Source organism: Elephantulus edwardii, unplaced genomic scaffold, assembly GCF_000299155.1.
Source record: "Elephantulus edwardii isolate Elephantulus edwardi_28Jun2011 unplaced genomic scaffold, EleEdw1.0 scaffold00033, whole genome shotgun sequence".
Classification (NCBI taxonomy): Eukaryota; Metazoa; Chordata; class Mammalia; order Macroscelidea; family Macroscelididae; genus Elephantulus; species Elephantulus edwardii.
In genome coordinates, this window is record NW_006399783.1 from 5,997,938 (window position 1) to 6,017,726 (window position 19,789).

Genomic DNA, 19,789 nt, shown 5'->3' on the forward strand with positions numbered 1-19,789 from the left:
GGGAGAAGGGTGCAACAATGAATGAATGGAATTCCAAACTCTCTGTAGATGTTTATTGAAATGAAAAATAAACAAACTAAATTAAAAAAAAAAGTGAACTTGCCGCCATGCCAGTTCTTCGTTGACAAGGGTCAGATATATTGAAGTTGAGCTTAGCCTTCTCATACAACAGAAACAGCGGCCAGCTTGTGAGCCCAGGAGCTTCAGCCAAACCACCTCCCTCCTGTGTGCACTTGTGCTTCCTCAGGATGCCCTGCCATGTTGCCAGCGGTGCTCCTCCCTTCTCTGTCTCTGGCTCAGTGTAGTCTCAAATTAAAGTAACTCTCAAAAGAAGAAATGTATGTACTTATGTATTCAGCTGCAAAACTCAGAACATGTGTTATAATGGAGACAGAGAAGAAGAACTCAAACAAGATTCTCCGCTGAACAATAGCAAAGTGATGAGATCGTATACACTCTGTCAAAGGTGGAAAATTGACAATACCCGGAAATAACAAGGCAGTCCCATCAAGCTCTGGCTCTCTCAGGCCACACTCTCTTGCTCTCTCCCTCCCCGCCTTTCTTCCTCCCTCTGTATGTGTTTGTGTATGTGTGTGTATAATTTTATCAATATAGACACATACTTTCAACTTTTATCTAAACTAGTTGTCATCAAATTGACTTAACTCATGGCAGCCTGATGTGTGTCAGAGCAGAACTGTGCTCCACGGGCTTGTTAGGACCTGATTTCAAAAGCAGATTGCCAGGTGTTTCTTTCAAGGTACCTCTGAGTGGACGCAAACCCTCAACGCTGTGATTAGCACTCTCAGATAACCACAGGTACCATAAAGATAAATAAAATAAAATGAGGTCTTAGACAGACAGTGACGTGCAATGGCTCTGCTGGTTTAGGATGCTCAGGGAAGGCTTTCCAAGGAGGTGGCATTTCTCCAGCGGGGCAGCCAGCGGGAAGTTTGGCTGGAGAGTCCGGCCATGGCTTACTCTGTCGCACGAGTAGGATCCCCTCTGCCACAGAATAGGCTTCTCATCATCCTGCTTGGATCTAGACACCTTGGGGATGAATCAACCAGAAGCAAATAATGAGAAAACCCACAGAGATTGCTGAATAGACACCTGCATCATCAAAGCGAAAAAAAAAATCATTCACGGAGCACCATCAACCCCACTAACCCCCTCATCTACTTTCCTGGCTCTCCAGAAAAGGCAAATAGATATGTATAAATTAACAGAGTGCATCTGAATAGCAAGATGGCTGTCCTCGTGCCAGCTCTTCATGGAGACAACAAATGAGAATCCAATCAAGTTGAACCATGTCCAGCAAAATTGCATCCAGAAATCATTGGAAAGCAGCTCAAGCACTGGGTGGTGTTGCGATAGAGCTGAGGGCTTGATGTCTGCAGTGGAAAAAGTGGGGTGGGATACGGGGAGAGAACAGATCTGGAGCCAACGGCCGCTGGCTCCCCATGAGCCGAGCCTGGAAGTGGATCTGAGCAGAGCACACCAAATCATCCTCGCTCTTCCTCGCTTTTTGGCTAATCTGTAAACCCCATCTAAATTAGTCTTAATTTGCCACTTAGGAGACTAACAGAGTGGTTGAACTTGCTGCTCACAATGTAAGTGGAAGAGGTAATTAAGCTGTAGTCAGGAGGAACGCATGACAGAACCTTTCTCTCTAGTCCTCGGAAGGATTGCTCCTGTTTGGAAACAGAGCTCTCCGAAAGTAAGTGGCAGTTCCTGACTCTGGAGGAGACCAGCTTCCTCCCAGCGACGGGGACACTGGTGAGATGGTTGGAGATGCTGCATCGGCAGGCACTTGCAAAGCAACAACACGTGGGCTGGGACAGAAACGGAGCTGCCAACAGCAGTGGGGCGTCAAGGAGGGTCTTCTGCCTCGCTCACAGGTTTCAACATAGCACCTTTAGAATCGTTCTTTTTTAAGGTAATATATTTGGAACTCTGTTGGCCTAGTGAGTAAGGAGTTACACTGCCAGCCTAAAGGCAGTCAGTTCAAATCCATCAGCTGCTTCTCAGGGAGGGGAGCAATCTCCTCTCATGTGATTTGCAGCCTTTGAAAACCCAGCTATTAGTTCCAGAAATGAGAGAGATCTTATCCATTGATAAGTGGTATAGGGCCGCTAACTGAAAGGGTGGTCATTCGAATCCACTAGGTGCTATACAGAAGAAAGGTGGGGAGTCTCTTCCTGTAAAGATTTACAGCCTTGGAAACACAGTGAAGGGTTGCTGTGAGTAGGAATCCACTCAATGACAGGGGATTTGGGGGGTTCTGGGAGTATTATCAATTGATAAATCAATGGTGAAAACATATTTCAGGAAATAATTCAAGAGAAGGCTTAAGAAACAGCCTCTCACCCACCCACCAAAGTGGCCAACTATCACAGTCCACACAGAAACTCCTCCATCCTGGACGAACCTGGATGCTTGGCAGTATTAGCCCTGAGCCCTGGGCCCTGAGCCCTGCCTTGTCCTCAGGCCTGGGTCCTTTGGTGTTGAAAACTGAGCATGACTTGTGGCACCAATTCTGCCCTTGCTACTCCCTTTTTGTGTGACTCAGACCTTTCTGAGTCTTAGTTTATTCATCTACAGAACGGTAGTAATAATGACTTATGCCTCATGAGGTGTGAAATTAAACAGTTCATGAGGGGGAAAGTTGTTCAACACAGAGTGGGGGCTAGTGGATGGTACAGTGTCCCTGCTATTTGTAAGAAGCTATGGGGGTTTGAGCTCAAAGGCAGGCAGTTTTAATCCACCAGCTCCTTTATAGGAGGCAGATGGGCAATCTACTGTGTGATTTACAGGCTCTGAAAACTCTGGATGGTCACCTGTGAGTTGGTTCCAACCCGACAAGATGTCACAACAATAACAGTGGGGCAGTGGTAGGATTCTCTCATTTTGATGCCAAAGAGCCTGGTTTTATTCCCCACCAACACACCACAAGGACAGCCAAGTCTGTCGGTGGAGGCCTGTAAGACCTAGATTTTAGTGGCACTTCCAAACAAAGGCAAACTAGGTAGCAAGCCCTGAAGATCAACTTCCAAAAGTCAACGAAGACCTTGTAGATCACGTTGTGTTTGGGGTCACCATGAGTCTGGGGCCCTCTAGAAGACAGCTAATAACAACAACATGGACTTAGAGAGTCGCTAGGTGATGCAAACTAGGAACACACTGGACTACTGGCAAAGGGATAGGTTTGCATGCACCCAAAGGCATCGTGAAGGAAAGGCCTGGTAACCTGCCTCTGAAAACTCAGTCGTTGAAAGCCCTCTGGAGCACTGTTCTACAGTCATGTGAGTCAGAGTTGGCTCGGTGACAATTTGCTGAACTTGGGGTATCTGTAAGTGAAGCGTGAAGCACGAAGCACCTGCTTTGCATAATTTTGGGGGGAGTAAGAGAAAAGGGGCCTCCAGGTCTGCTGTGGAATAGATTCAAACTCTGTTCTGAGTGACATCGCCTGCACAAACCTGAAAGCCCAGCCCATAGACAGGTTCAGTGAGCCCCCAACATAGCCCAGGATGATTCACTACTTCAGTCCCTTCCCTTTCTCCCCAGTGTATCTCTGGGCTTGCAAACCCCAGGCACACTTGATGGTGAAGTTGGATTTTGTAGAGTTTAATTTCCTTAAGTGAGAAGGAAGGCACAACCTCTTTCTCACATTATCCACTTCTCATATTTACACTTAACACCTGAAGATGCTGCGGTGACAGCGTTTTCAGAGGGAGAGGGAGCTTCTGTAGCGATGGTGCATCGCATGCTGGGAGTAACATGCCAGGAGGGGAGTAATGAACCGTCAGGAGGGGCCGTGTCTGCAGCGCCTGCCTGAACGGCTGCCTCTCAACAGATTGTTTAAGGAGCCTGTCACTGGGTAACACCAATTACTTCAAAGAGAGGAGGGGTGTTTATGTTGTTCCAGAAGGGCCTTCTCACGGGAGGGAGCAGGAGACTCACAACTGGAATAAACACTTGAGAACAGGTCTGACTCTGAAGCTAAGCTGTGTTTGTCGTTAGCTGCCATTGAGTTGGCTCTGACTCATGGGGACCCCATGATCAACAGAGCAAAGCGGGGGCTCATCCTGCCCCGTCTTCATGATCACTGGCTGCTGTCTTTGGAGTCACTGTGTATTTTGAGTGCCCTCCAGCCTAGGAAGTTCGTCTTTAAGCACCAGCTCAGGCCAGCAGTCTGCTGCAATCCTGATGGATTTCACTGACTGATTTTCAGAGGTAATTTTCAGATTGTCACACTTTTCTTCCCTTCTGTCTTAGTCTGAAATTTCTGTCTTAGTCTGAGTCTGAAATTTGCACTTAGGCCTGTCCATAATGGACAGGCTACTGTGCATGGCGTGCCTGGTACTGAAATACTAAAGGCAGTGCCTCAGCATCACAATCTTACAGAATCACAAAGGAGTGACAGAAGCCAAGTGGAAATTTCCTTTTTAAAAAATAAACAGCATAATCTAGTAGGACTCAAGGGAGAAAGATGAGCAGTCTCCTCCCGTGTGATTCACTGCCTCAGAAAACGCATTGGGGGCGTCAATGAAGAGCTGGTTCTGACCCGACAATGCATAATAACAACAATCTTTATGGAAAGGACAATTGGCAGAGTGGTATGTCACATGCTGGGGAGTTCAAAGCCACTGGTCATTCCACAGGAAAAAGATGGACAGTCTCTTCATAAAGATTTACAGCGTCATAACCTACTAGAAACTTCCAGTGAGTTGGAACGCACTCACTGACTGTAGGTTTGGTTCATCTGTATGGAAGCAGATAGCCACATCTTTCTCTGGAGGAGCAGTTAGTGGATTTGAACTCCTGGCTTTTTAATTAGCTGCCAAACACTTTAACTATTTTACTACCATGGCTCCTTTATATAATAATATACCAATGAAGTTTTAAATAACATTGAAATGCAGATTGGGAGAGCTATTTTTTCTTCAATGTTCTTTTAATTCCTGCAATCCAGTCTAGGAGAAAAATCTCCACTTGATGCTGGTGTGTATTAACACCTTTTTAACACTCCAGTCTCCATTTTTTCACAGAAAGAGCAGGCCTAAGACTCCCTCTGTAGCCAGTAACAGAATCATGCTCTAATTTAATTGCATTGCGTTGTGTTCTTTGTTACCATTTTACAGTTATTTTCTGTTTGTATCAAGTGATTCTACTTTTCTGTTTATAGTAGTTGTGTGAAGGATAGCTGGATATGGCAGAAATCATGGTGGGTCATCATGAAGGTCCAGGGGAGAGACCAGTGCCCAGGGGGACCCAGCCCTCCTTGGCAAACAGTAGGTGCTCCATAAACATGTGGTGTTGCTAGATTAAAACAGGCTCCGCTCTGCATGATACTGACATGCATTTTAAAGCAATTTTAAACTCATAGTCTTAAATTACTCTTAAATGCACTTTAACTGATATATATAATTGCCAGATCATTCCAGGAACTAGCTTGTGCCCAGGGAAGCATAGGCCTCAAACTCTTTTTCATTAGAAGAGTCTCATATATCTATATGTTGTGTATCAAAGTCATCACATTCCTAGGGCTCATACCCATCCACTCATTGCTGTCAAGTCAGAATCAACTCAGAGTTGACCTTCCGTTGGGTTTCTGAGGTTGTAAATCACACAGGAAGACATCGTCCATCTTTCTCCCTCAAAGCCATTGGTGGATTTGAACCACTAGAGAGGAATTGACATCAGATTAGCTGCACAACTCCCTACAGACTACAACAACAGAGCTCCCTTAGGAAGTAGCTACACTTAATTAAACCTCTCAGATGTCTGTACTCTGTAGGATGCAAATCCTCTGCTATTCTTATACAGATCAGAGTATTTTTCATCATGAATGTACAATGCTCATCCAGCTATTCATTCATTTATTCCACAGGTACTTATTAAGCACCTGCTTTGTACTGTAAGTACTTTGTACTGTTGTAAGAGAAGAAGACATCAATCAATTAAGACTGATTTTTTTTAAATCTTTACTTGGCGGAGCAGAGTGAGGGAGACAAACAATGAACCAAGAACTAACTAAATAAATGTGTAAATGATAGAGCAGGTTAGAATGTTGTTATTATTTTAGAGAAAGAATAAAGTAAAGGAGATTTGGTTTGGTGTGTTTGTGAAGGGATGAAAGATTTTTAATATGGTAGTCAAGGTTGGCTTTATCAGAGAGGTATTTGAACAAGATCTAGGGAAGCTGAAAGAAATAAAAAGAATCAGAAAATGTTTTAAGGGAAGACCTTTACAATCAGAGGGGCTTGCATGTGTTCTTGATGTGCTCAGGAAACAGCCAAAAAGCTACATCTCAGTGAGAGGGACAGAATGGTGGGTGAGATCAAAGAGCTTGTTGGAAGAGGGTCTTTGTAGACCATCATAAGGACTTCAACCTTTTCATCAGAGCAGAAGAATGACATGATCTGTTTCATTTTTTAACATTTTTTTCCTCTGACTACTGTGTTGATGAGGCGTGTGGGGTGCAGAGACAGAAGTAAGGAAGCCAGTTAGGACTTCAGATAAAATATGATGAACCAGGACAGATGCCATAGAAGAACAATGAAGCAGACAGATTCTGGATAGTCAGACTTATAAAGGTGACCAATAACAACACAGAGGCACTCACTCCTTAGGACAGTGTAACATACAAGATCAAAGGGGCAGTATTTATCCATGGAGAAAGTTCAGAAAGCAGAAAGGGAGAGGAGAGGAGAGGAGAGGAGAGGAGAGGAGAGGAGAGGGTAGGGTAGGGTAGGGCTGGGTAGGGTAGGGTAGGGTAGGGTAGAGTAGCATAGCGTTGGGTAGGGTAGGGTAGGGTAGAGGAGAGTAGGGTTGGGTAAGGTAGGGTATGGTTGAGTAGGGTAGGGTAGGGTATGGTTGGGTAAGGTAGGGTAGGGTAGAGTAGAGTAGGGTTGGGTAGGGTAGGGTTGCATAGGGTAGGGTAGGGTAAGGTAGAATAGAGTATAGTAGAGTAGGGTTGGGTAGGGTAGGGTTGGGGAGAGGAGGGTAGAGTTGAGGAGGGTTGGGGAGGGGCGGGGAGGGTAGAAGAATAGAATAGAATAGAATAGAATAGAATAGAATAGAATAGAATAGAATAGAATAGAATAGAATAGAATAATAAATGGAAGCAAGAATCTCAAGGCTGAAGGGGAAAGAATGTTGTTATCCTGTGGAGACTGTAACTAGTATAATAAAACAAAATCTGTATGGACAATTAAGTGGAAAATCAATTTGCTCTGTGAACTTTCACTCAATGCACAATAGAAAGTGTTTTTAATAAAAAGTAAAGGAATTAACCATATCACCCAATAGTTCACTCTGAATAATTCCAGAATAAACTCAAGAGAATGTAAAACAAACACACACACAAAAACGTTGTACACAAATATTCTTAGCAGCATTATTTCTAATAACCCCAAAGTAGAACCAACTCAAAAAGCAATCAACTAATGAATGTGTTGTATCTACACAATGGGCTATTATTTGGCAATGAAAAGGAATTAAGTCCTGATGCATGCTAAAATTTGGTTGAACTTTGAAAACCTTATGCTGAGTTAAAGAATCCAGAGACAAAAGACACATACTACGCGATCCAATTTCTATGACATGCCTATAATAGACATATCCATAAGACAGAAAGGAGATTAGAGGTTGTCGATGCTTAAGGGAAGGGAGAACGATGGAAATGTTCTGAAAAAGATGACGATGATAGTTACACAACATTGTGGATGTACTGAGGCAGCAAATTCAATACCTTAAATGGCTGATTTTATGTTATGCCAATTTTACTTTAATTTTTTAAAAATTAATAATTTCTCGGTGAATTAAATGTGGAGAGTAAAGAGAAGAAAAGAGACAAGGATGGCAGTTTCAAAGATAGTATTACCATTACCTGAGCTGGAAAAGACTGTGTGGGGCAGGTTTGGGGAAGAAGATTAGATTTTCAGTTTTGGATGTGTTAAAGCATGAGAGGTAACTGGGTGTAGAAGTTTAAAGTTCAGGGGAAAGCAGAGGATACAAACTTTAGAGTTAGTGTCCACCTGTAGATGTTATTTAAAACTTGCAAATAATCAAGTTTGTGAGGATGAATAGAGGAAGATTTCTTCGATTGAATAGAGAGATCAGAAAAGAAGGAGTGGATATGAAAGTGGGAGATGGAAAATCAAGCAAATATGTTGTCCAGAAAAACGAGAAGAAAGAAAAGGCAGAAGTGTTCAACTTATCAAATACTTCTGATAGATGAAGTAAGATGAGGAAAGACAGATATTGTATATTGCAATATGGAGGTCATTTGTGACCTTAACAAGAGTTGCTTTGGTGTAATGTTAAGATAAAATAGGTGACTCAAAAGAGAATGGGAAGAGGAGAATTAAAGAGAGTGAGTGTAGAAGAGTAGTTTGAGTTTGAAGAAGTCCTGTAAAGGAGAATGAGAAATGAGAAGAAGTAAGCACAAGAGAATTTGTTTTTTAAGAGATTTAGAAGCATGTTTGTATGCTGAGGGAGTTGATCCATTAGAGAGGGAGTAAATTGATGACGTGACGGAGAGAGGATTGCTGGAAAGATGTCCTTGAGGAAGCAGTAGAGAGCATAATCTAATTCAGCAGTGGAGGGTTTGGACTTAAACAGCTCATCTATCATAAGAGGAAGAAGCGATTCAGTATGGGTACAGATACCAGTAGGCTGTGATGAGAGTTTAGAGAAATTTCTCTCCGACTACGTCCATTTTTTTTCTCTTGAGAGTAGGAAGAAAAGACCAACTACTGAAAGGAAGGTAGGGAAAGAAGTTGGAAGTTTAGAAAATAAGAGGTGTAGGGAGCTCTGGTAGCCTAGTGGCAAGAAGCTGTGGTGCAATCCTAAAGGCACGTGGTTCTAGGCCACCAGCTGCTCCGTGGGAGAAGGATGGGCAATCTCCTCCCATGCTATTAACTGCCTCTGAAAACCTGCTAGAGGGTCAGCTAGGGGTCAGTACCAACTCTGCAGTACGCAACAACAAACAAAATCGTGTAGGATAGTAAGAGAAAGGATCTGTGAACTAAGAGAATGTCATATGATTGTCGAGCAGCAAGAGGGCACACTTGAGATTCATGATTATGGAGCCAAGTGACTGCAGCCAAGTGTATGTGAGTGTGTGAGCATGGGGGCGGGAGAGGGTATTTCTCCATCCACATCCAGCCACAAAGGTATAAATATGGTATAGGCTAAGACTTAGGTTTAAGCAAAACTGTAATTTTTACCACAAAAGTACAATATAATGAGAGAAGGGAAGAAATCAGAGGAAAGACATTAGGAAATTATTGGCTATGAAATCTGTGCATAGTAAGAAGAGCTAAAAGACCAAGAAGTTGAGGAGTAGTGAAAAGAAATTTGGGGTGAATTGGAGGTTCTGGATGAGTTTGTGGTTATCAAAGTGCAATCATGAATGAGTTAGAAAGAGGTGAGAGAGTGGTCGAGAGCGGCATGCACTGAGCTGAGTAACAGAGCGGGTATCATTATTGGTGATAACCACAAGGTGCAGAGTATGGCCATGCAAGTGAGGGAAGCAAAGACCTTCAAGGAAAGGGTCACGGATGTTGGAAGGACTAGGTATTTGTATAGTGAAATAGTACATAATGAATTAATTCAAGAGCAGAGTTGGGTAGACCTACAGCGATCTAGACACTAAAAGCTTCAAAAATACAGATGAGTGACTTGGGAGTCAGTAGATGACTCAAAAGGAGTGCCTGAACTTTGTGCTTCAGTAACAGTAGAAGAAGATGCAGACACAGCGGTGTCCTCGGGGCAGAAATAGTTTCCATTAGGGCAGTAAGGGGAAGACAACATTCAAGGAAGAGGCTGAAGGCATGGTGGTAATGTTCAGTATGAGATCCAGAGGACCCGAGAAAGTATTTTGGGTCTTGGAGGTGGGGTAGGAAAGGAGTTATAGCACAGGACATGATCTTAGGATGAGTCATTGTGTCCTGGGGTTGCTGTAACAAAATATTACAAATTGAGTCACATAGGGAGCTGGCACTCAGCTGGGAACTAAAAGTACAGCCACTTAAACCCACCAGATTCATCAAGGAAGAAAAACGTAGAAGTCGTCATCCATACTCAAGCTCTAGTCTGCCCGTAGGATCATTATGAGTTGCAGTTAAACTAATGACAGTGGGTTTGAGTTTTGTTTGTTTGCTCGTCTGGGTATTGATAGGAAAATGAGTTTACTATCTCAACATTCTGAAAGCTGGAATTCCATGTTAATTCTGAAAGAGAAATCATTTCATGTGTCTCTCCTACTTTCTGGTACGTTTCAGCAATCTCTGGCATTCTTGACTTATAGCTGTATCTTCACATGGTCTCTTCCCACTATTTGTTCTGTAAGACACTAGGGGAACTCTGTTGGCCTAGTGGGTAGAGAATTGCACTGCCAAACCAAAGAAGATAGTTCCAATTCACCAGCTGCTGCTCGGGAGAAAGAGGGACATTTTCTTCCTGTGCAAATTACAGCCTCTGAAAACCCACTGGAGAGTCATCTATGAACCAGTTCAATGGCACATAACAACAAGAACAACATAACACACTACTCAGAGGGATTAGGAAACATTCTACTGTGGAATAACTTCATGTTGACCTAACTGGTAACATTTCAAAGACTGTTTTCAAACAAGGTGATAGGTGATGTTCACAGATACCAGGGGTTAGAACTTCAACATATCTTTTTGTGGAACCATAATTCCTTCCACAGCAGGTTGCCTGTTAAGCATGAATAAAGGATGAAATGAGATGCATCTTGATAAACTCTAGGCATATAGTGTCGATGGGGCTGCGAAGATTGGTAGGACTCTTTCAGATGCCCAGGACTCTGTTGATTGTGAGGAGATCAAAACTGGATAGAAATTTTTTATTCTGAGAATATGTGCCTTTTAGTAGAGGACAGAGCACCTAGGGCAAGGAGGTATAATTCCAAAGGTAAGAGACTCAGTCTTAACTACAGTTGAGGGAAGGGCTGACTTAACTCCGTGTAGATCTCTCTCTTGACCTCTCTGTGGGAAGTAAGAAGCACAGAGAAATGGATCTCAGGAGACCATGTAGAGCATACATGCCCTATGGTCAGAATCTCGTCCCCACAGTGAGCCAGCTTCAGTGCAGCACCTGCTCAGTACAGCATTGTGCTAATTGGCATCACATACACATCTTGTTGATCACTGCATCCCCAGCTTCTAACACAATGACTGTCTGTGGTAAATGCTGTTATATATTTGCCAAAGGAAGGAGTCTGTATTTGTTCAGTGATCCATGTGCCTGACAATACAATAAGTCCTTTACAGGAATTTTCTCATTCAGTCCTCACAGCAAAGCAAAGAGGCAGGTATAATTATTATCCCAGCTCATATTAGAATATCTGAAGCTTAGGAAGTTTCACAGACTTGTACTCAAGGTCATTTGATGAGGGGGTTTGAAACTCTGCTTCTCTTACTCTTGTGCCCACATTAATAATAATATGGTGACCATTGATCATATTTGAAAGGAATCATGTAAAGAATCTTTGGACCCAAAAGATTTTCTCAGGCCCTTGCCTCACTCTCTCATGGAGCCCCATAACCTACTAGGATCTCTCTCCAGGACCCTAGCCTACTTTCTTTCCATCTTGATCTCAGAATTTTTTTTTTTCCTTTTCCACTGTAGATGTGAAAAGCTGGCTTGTGATGTTTGGATTTCAGCTCAGCAACATAATTCCTGGTTTTCCAAGGGCAAAAATGTATTTTGTGCCTCCTCCCTACGAACTGTCAGAAAGTCAAGCAAGTGAGAATGGACAGGTAAGCAAGGGTTCCTGCCAGGAATCCAAATCTTTGTCCTCATTCTCTTTTGTAAGCAGAACTGCACAGGAGCCAAGGGTATGTCAGCAGAGGAGGAAAACACTGGGGCTGGGTATAAAAGCCACACAAAAGGTTGTGACTTCACAGGAAAAAAGAATGTCAGTGCTGTCACCTATCTGGTGCAGCCCAACTTTGTTCCCAGCCTTGATTATTACCTTTAATTGTAGAATCATTATCTGTTCGGTGTATACCCTGGAGTCACTGGTTGATTAACAACAGCACCGAGAAATCAAGGAGCCACCTGCCATCTGTACTGCCTATAACATCATAACCCTTTTGGCTTTTATGGGAAGTAATAAAACTGTGCTTTGCAGTTTCTGTCCCATTAAAGAACATTTTTATGCCCTGCATAAAACCTCCACGCTTTATGACCCAAATGTGTACAGATTGAGTTTTGAGACCATAATTTGCGCTCAGGTCTTGGTCAGTTTCATTTTGGGTGCAGCTGAGACCTCTGACATTGTTGGGTGGGGGCTGGCATCAATATTCAGGAGGCACCCTCTCTTAGCTGTGACTACAGAGCTGGTCCTCAGCTCTGTGAAAGTCTGAAAGGTCTCAGCTGCTCTGAATAATTGTCCAGATTGTGTAACTATAGAGAGGCGAGGAGGAGCTGCTGGGTAATTGAGAATGGCGTTCTCTCAGCCCTGCCCCTTGGGGACCACTCAGTGGATGAATAGCCATCATTTCTCTCATTTATCTAAGTGCCGTTACCTTCCAAACACAGCCTCTTCCATTATCCCAGTCTGTCCCCCAACCACCAATTGAGATAAGTTGTAATTTGTGAGTGGAGAACTCAAAGTCGAGGAGATAATGGTGATTTTGTCCCTGTGCAGAACCAGGGCAAGGATCCAAAGTAACTGACTCAGTGCCGGGGGTTATTCCCTCCGGCCCCTAAACCAATAGCTCTTAGCCTCGTGCTTCTCAAGCTTCCCCGTGCACTCAGATTACCAAGGGGCCTTGTGAGTGAGTCGGTCCTGATTGCATAGATCTGGAGTGAGGCCTGCTTGGTATCCTGCCTTCTTGATAGGATCCTAGGGCATTCCAGTGCTCCTGGCCACACCTGGAATAAATAGACCAGTTGCATCAAATCACTTCTGACTCATGACAGCCCCATGTGGATCAGAACAGGACTGTGCACCATAGGATTTTCAATGGCTGGGTTTGGGGAAGGAGACCACCCAGCCTTTCTTCCGAGGCACCTCTGGGTGAAATCAAACCTCTAACCCTTCACTTAGCAACTGAGCTCATTAACTACTTACACCACCCAGGAACTCAGCCAGATTTGGAGATGCTAATGCATACCCAGAGCCTTGGCATTAATGGAGCCTACATCCCAGCAGCTGGGAACATGCTGCCCAAACATCCTGCCCTTCAAGTCAGGATGCTCCTAAGTCTGAAGTATTCAAGATTGCTGCCCACTTATCAAAGGCTGAGTAGTCCATTTACTTCCCATACTGGCTAAATAGAGGAAGTGTGTAGGGCACAGCACACAGACACTGGCAAGGGGGCAATCTTCCTTCTCCATATTTGCAGTTTGTGGCACAGTCACCGAGAGGACAGGCCGTGCTCTCAGCTCTGGCAGCCAGCCAGCCTGCCCTAGCCCCAGAAGGGAGTTTGTCCCAGCACCAACCACGTTAGCCTTCCAGGGACATTCAAGCGTTTGTCCTCTGGCCCTTCTTTCATGAGCTTCCAGGATCATCTTCTCATCTGTGTCTCCTTTTGCCCACAGCTTATTACAGGTGTCCAGCAGACCACGGAGAGACACAATCAAGCCTTTCTGGCCCTCGAAGGGCAGGTCATTTCTAAGAAGCTCCACGCCAGCATCCGGGAGAAGGCAGGCCATTGGTTCGCCACCACCACACCCATCATCGGCAAAGGCATCATGTTCGCCATTAAAGAAGGCCGAGTGACCACCGGCGTGTCCAGCATTGCCAGCGAGGACAGTCGCAAGGTGGCCTCTGTGCTCAACAACGCTTACTACCTGGACAAGATGCACTACAGCATTGAAGGCAAGGACACCCACTACTTTGTGAAGATCGGCGCGGCCGACGGTGACCTGGTCACCCTGGGCACCACCATCGGCCGCAAGGTGCTGGAGAGCGGGGTGAACGTGACCGTGTCGCAGCCCACGCTGCTGGTCAACGGCAGGACTCGAAGGTTCACCAACATCGAATTCCAGTACTCCACGCTGCTGCTCAGTATCCGCTACGGCCTCACCCCCGACACCCTGGACGAAGAGAAGGCCCGCGTCCTGGACCAGGCGAGACAGAGGGCCCTGGGCACGGCCTGGGCCAAGGAGCAGCAGAAAGCCAGGGACGGGCGAGAGGGGAGCCGCCTGTGGACTGAGGGCGAGAAGCAGCAGCTTCTGAGCACGGGGCGGGTGCCAGGTTACGAGGGCTATTATGTGCTTCCAGTGGAGCAGTACCCAGAGCTTGCAGACAGTAGCAGCAACATCCAGTTTCTAAGACAGAATGAGATGGGAAAGAGGTAACAAAATAATCTGCTGCCATTCCTTGGCTGGATGGCTCAGCAGGAGTAACTGTTATCTCCTCTCCTAAGGAGATGAAGGCCTAACGGGGGCACTAAGGCCGGGCTGCTTTAGGATCCCAAGTGGCAAGAAAGCTCACATTTTTTGAGTTAAAATGCTACTGCCCACGCGAGAAGTCCCACATCCTGAAGTCGAACTAAAGCCTGGCTGAAAACGCTGAGAAAATCAAACAAACGAATGAACGGACAAACACACACATTGTTTCAAGTTCCCCTAAAATATGACCCACTTGTTCAGGGTCTACACAGAAGAGAGAGACAAAAAGAGACGCAAACATGTCCCAAAGGGCCAAAAGAAAATAAATACATAAAATGAAACAAGCAAACATACCAACCGAAAAACAAAGAAATGACGACAAGAAGGCCTCATATCCTATTACCTCACTCATCCACACGTGAGCGACGCAAGACATCCCCGCGGCCAGTGTCACCAGACCAGCTGAGGAACCCGATTCAGACTGCTTGTTGGACAAATACTTCAGACATTTTCGTTTAAGCAAATACAGGTGCATTTAAAACATGACTTTGGGGTGATTTGTGTGTAGCGACTGGGGTGGGGGGGAATAAAAGTGAAAGAGTGAGCACTGGAAATACTTTTTAAAGAAAAAAAAAAGAACAAAAACACAAGAAAAAAAAACAATAGCAAAAATCCAAGTGAAATAATACCGTCCAGCACTTAACTCTCAGGTCCCAACTTAGTCTGGCCTGAGCTAATTTATTTGAGCGCAGAGTGTAAAATTTAATTCAAAATGGTGGCTATACTCACTACAGATAAATTTCATACTCTTTTGTCTTTGAAGATTCCATTGTGGACAGTAATACGCAGTTACAGGGTGTAGTCTGTTTAGATTCCGTAGTTTGTGGGTATCAGTTGCAGTAGAGATGTGGCATTGTGACACTCTTTTGCTAACGGGCACCACTTCAGATCACCCTGTACATACATAAGCCGCAAGGCACAATCGCTGTTTCAGATTTAAAATTATTAGTGTGTTTGTTTGGTCCAGAAACTGAGACAATCACATGACCGTCACCACGAGGAGAGAAAAATTTAAAAAATGTAAAAAAAAGCAAAAAAAAATTTAAAAAAAAATAGAAAACAAACAAAAAAAAAGTCTAATAAGAACTTTGGTACAGGAACTTTTTTGTAATATACATGTATGAATTGTTCATCGAGTTTTTATATTAATTTTAATTTGCTGCTAAGCAAAGACTAGGGACAGGCAAAGATAATTTATGGCAAAGTGTTTAAATTGTTTATACATAAATAAAGTCTCTAAAACTCCTGTGGACACTGGTCTTCTGTGGAAATGCTTTGAGACGAGGAGAGAAGCAGGACTTACTACAGGAGAGGAGGCCAAGGCGGCCTTTCAAACCTGAGGAACAGCTTGTAGCAGAGGCTCCCCAGACAGCTCACCCTTCTCAAGGAGTCTGCTCTAGAGAAAGGCAGAGACAGAGGAGTGTCACGGCCTGATGCAGGAGGGGGACCTGGCAGTATGGCCCCCACCAGCCCACCTGTGTCCACACCTGTGTCCCCCCAGGGCTTCTGGGAAGTCTAGATTTCTCCCTTCAGCTATATTCTAGCTGTGGGGCACACTCAGAGGAAACAGGTCAAACGCTCTTATCACATTGGGAAAACCAATGGCATTTTTGTAGGAGCTGTGTGCTGTAGTTTAGTGTAATCTGGTGGGGTCTAGTGTGACGTGGTCTGGGGTGTGGGATGGGGTGGGGCTTGGGTGAGGTAAGGTGGTTTGGTGTCATGATGTGATGTGGTTTGTGGAGTGATGTGGTGTGCTGTGTGGTGTGCTGTGGTGTGACATACTGTATGTGGGTGTGTATTTTCCTAGAGGCCAGATCAGTTTGCCCCAAAATTGTCCTTCCAAAACAAGCCCCGGGACTTCTGGTGCACAGTCCAGAAGAAGCTGAGCTGTGAACTCAAGGTCACACTTCTCTGAAGGCTCAAATCCACCAACAGCTCCAAAGAAAGATAGGCAGTCACTTTCCATACATTTTACAGCCTTCTTAGAAACCCAACAGATGATCAGCTATGATTCAGTTCTGACTTGACCACAATATTTAGCATGAGGACAACCCTAAGTAGGAAAAGCACTGAAGATTTAAATGAATTCTCGTTTTCACATCCTTCTCATGTTTTGAATAATGTGCTGTTGTTAATGTTGTTGGGTCAACCCTCATCTCATGGTGACCACACACACAACGGGGGGGGGGGACCACTGTTTTACCCTGTGTCATCTCCATGCTAGACTGCAGGTCAGATTCCTCATGATCCACAGGGTTTTCATTGGCTGCCCTTTCATCCTACTTCATCTTGGTCTGGAAGCTCCAATGAAACTTGTTCAGCAACACACAAGCCTCCACTGACGAATGGCAGTGGCTAAAATTGAAGTATATTGCCCAGGAATCCAACCTGTGTTTCCCACACAGAGGGTGAGAATTCTACCACTGTACACTACTCCCTTCATTATTGCTAATGGGTCTCATCTGGCAATATTTACAAGGTGCCGGGAATGATGCTAATGCTTTGCAGGCAATGTTCCCATTTAACCCTCACCTTGCATGCAGTCATTGACATATTATTGAGAGCCTGACTGGTACCAGGTCTTGTGCTTTATATGGAAGTAAAGAGGAGAAGAAACAAACCCCTGGCCCTCACCTCTTGGAAATGAAGACCAGGTGAGTGGACAGACAATATCAAGTAATTATGTTAAGGAGTAGCAATGATGATAAAGGCCGAGAAGGATAAGTTTATAAAGCTATTGAACATGTAACTGGGGATATAACCTAGATTGAGGATGTCACAGAAGTTACTATGCTCTGGTAATTTAGTAAGAGTTAACTGAGGGAAGCGAAAGAAAACACTCTAGATCAAGAGAATGGTATATGCAAAGGGCCTGTGGTAGGAGGGAACAGAGGCAGTTCAAGGAGGCCTAAGATGGTCAGTTGAGCTGGAACACCAAAGAAATTAGCAGGAACCAGAATTCCCAGGTGTAGATTGAATTTTTATTGTTTTGGTTTAAATTAAAAGCAATGAGAAGCCTTGGGTTTAAATTTCTAAAAGAAGCATTCTAGCACTGAGGTCAGATGGGAGAGCTAATGGGGTCATCTACTTTGCATTAAAGAGGAGGAAATTGAGTAAAGAGAGGATGACCACTTCATAGGTAAGAAAACTAAGGCCCAGTATCACCTGGCTGGCAAATAGTAGATTCTAACTTAAGCCCAGTGGAGGCTGGTTTCAAAACCCTTCAAGGAAGGCTGGGACCTAAGCTATTTACATTCTGCATCTCAGCTAACTTTCCAGTCACCCAATCAGGATGACTCCTGCAGGTGGAAGAAAACAGAGAAATAGGAAGAGAGAGGCAGCGCGGCCCGCTTTCAGCCAGATAGCAGACCTCATGGGCCCTGTTAGTGTTACCAGCAGAGCAAGCAATGACTTAGTAAAGCAAATAAAATAGCAAAAAATACTCTAGAGAACTTCCTTCTCAGAAGCACTTGGGAACATTCTTGTTTCCCCAAGTGAGTTTACCAGACAGCTCCTTGCAACAGCTTTGGCCCAGGGACCAGCATTATTTAATACCACTGGTATCAGCATCATGTGGCAAAATGCTCACAGAACAGCCTCCACAGTTTGGATCCTGGTTTGGAGGAAGGCACAAGGGAAGTTCTCAGGCCCACCAAGTGTGCCACACTAAGGTAGAGACAGCCAGTGAAGCTCAGCATGATGGAACTGGTCCCAGGTTAGAGACAGAGCTTGCTCAGCCCAGAGTGGCCCTGCAATATGCAGGCTCTTGGACAGCATAGGACAAAAGGGTGGCACACAGGGAATTATAAATCACCAGAATTTTTCTCTACTAAAAAATGGGGGGGAAACTGTTCCACTACCTTCAAGGTCAGGGAGCTTTAGTGGCTTATTGGGTAAGAAGTTGCACTGCCAATCTAAAGGCAGTTCAAAGCCACCAGAGGCTCTGTGGGAGAAAGATGGGCAATCTCTTCCCACATGATTAAGCTTCTGAAAACCCGCTGGAGGGTCAACCAGGAGTCAACTCAACAGCACACAACATCAGCCAGCAAGTCACTTTGACTCATAGCAACCCTCCATCAAGTCTTTACAGGGAGAGACTACTCAATGCTTCTCCTATAAAGTGGCTGGTATACTTGAACCCCTGACCTTTCTGTTAGCAGTCTAACACACTGTGCACTGTGCCACCAGAGCTCCTTCAGAATTTCACTACAGCCTAGAATTTGGCTCTTTGGGACAAATCATTTTTTTATTGTCTCTGAGTTTTCTCTTGCATCTCAGCCAATTCAACCCCTCACAATATACACAATGAGAGAGAGACAGTCTTGGGACATACATTCTCTACCACTTTGCCTCAGAACAATCTTAGAATGGCCAGGTGTTTAAACTCTTTCAGAAGTCCCTGCACACTGGCATGGCATTTTGGAATGGCAACACAAGCTAAAGGGTAGGTTCATGAGTGCTAACATCAGTCGGCTAGAACAAATTCCAACGTTAGTAAGCCAGTTCCTGATTGTTTGGCCTAACTCAGCGGACCCATGTGTGTCAAGGTAGGACTGTACTCATGGGCTGGGGTTGTCTCTTTCTTTCTTTCTTTCTTTCTTTCTTTCTTTCTTTCTTTCTTTCTTTCTTTCTTTCTTTCTTTCTTTCTTTCTTTCTTTCTTTTCTTCCTTCCTTCCTATCTTCCTTCCTTCCTTCCTTTCTTTCTTTCTTCCTTCCTTCCTTCCTTTCCTTTTCTCTTCCTTCTCCTTCCTTCCTTCCTATCTTCCTTCCTCCCTCCCTTCCTTCCTTCCTAATATGGAACCCTTCACAAATTTGCGTGTCATCTTTGCACAGGGGCCATGCTAATCTTCTCTGGATTATTCTAATTTTAGTATACGTGCTGCCAAATTAACCACTCACAGGAATTTCAATGGCTAGTTTTTTAAGAAGCAGATCACCAGGCCTTTCTTCCAAGGTGCCTTCAAGGTAGACTCAAACCCCTAACCTTTTGGTTAGCAGCTACACTTAGGAGCTGAAATTGTAAATCATTTGTACCACATAGAGACTCTATTGAGTGAGTGGCTCACTAAGTGTGGGGACTTGGAAAGGTTCAGGTACTAAGTAGGATAAACGGCATTAACTGCTCTAAGAGACAAATGCAATATGCATTAATAAAATATAGTTCTCATTCACAATTAGTCCATCATGGGCCAGGAGGATCCTACAGTCATTCTAAGATCCAGGCCCCTTCTATCTTGTGGTTTTCTTCTATGTCTTCGAAAGCCTTGGTCTTCTTCTAGGTCTACAAAGTCCCCTCTATTCAAGTAGTTGACAGAGAAAGAGAGATACAGAATCAGACACATAAAAGAGA

General features: G+C 44.3%; 1 protein-coding gene across 2 annotated transcripts in view; it reads left to right on the forward strand.

Annotated features, from left to right (window-relative positions):
• Positions 1 to 14,713, forward strand: part of TENM2 (teneurin transmembrane protein 2) — a 1,365,940-nt gene extending 1,351,227 nt beyond the window's left edge. For both annotated transcript variants that reach the window (XM_006884325.1, XM_006884326.1), the window contains exons 28-29: positions 11,665 to 11,795; positions 13,585 to 14,713. In XM_006884325.1, coding sequence (XP_006884387.1) covers positions 11,665 to 11,795; positions 13,585 to 14,346 — 893 coding nt within the window. In that variant the 3' untranslated portion in view covers positions 14,347 to 14,713. The remainder of the gene's footprint in view (positions 1 to 11,664; positions 11,796 to 13,584) is intronic.
• The last annotated feature ends 5,076 nt before the right edge of the window (positions 14,714 to 19,789 follow it).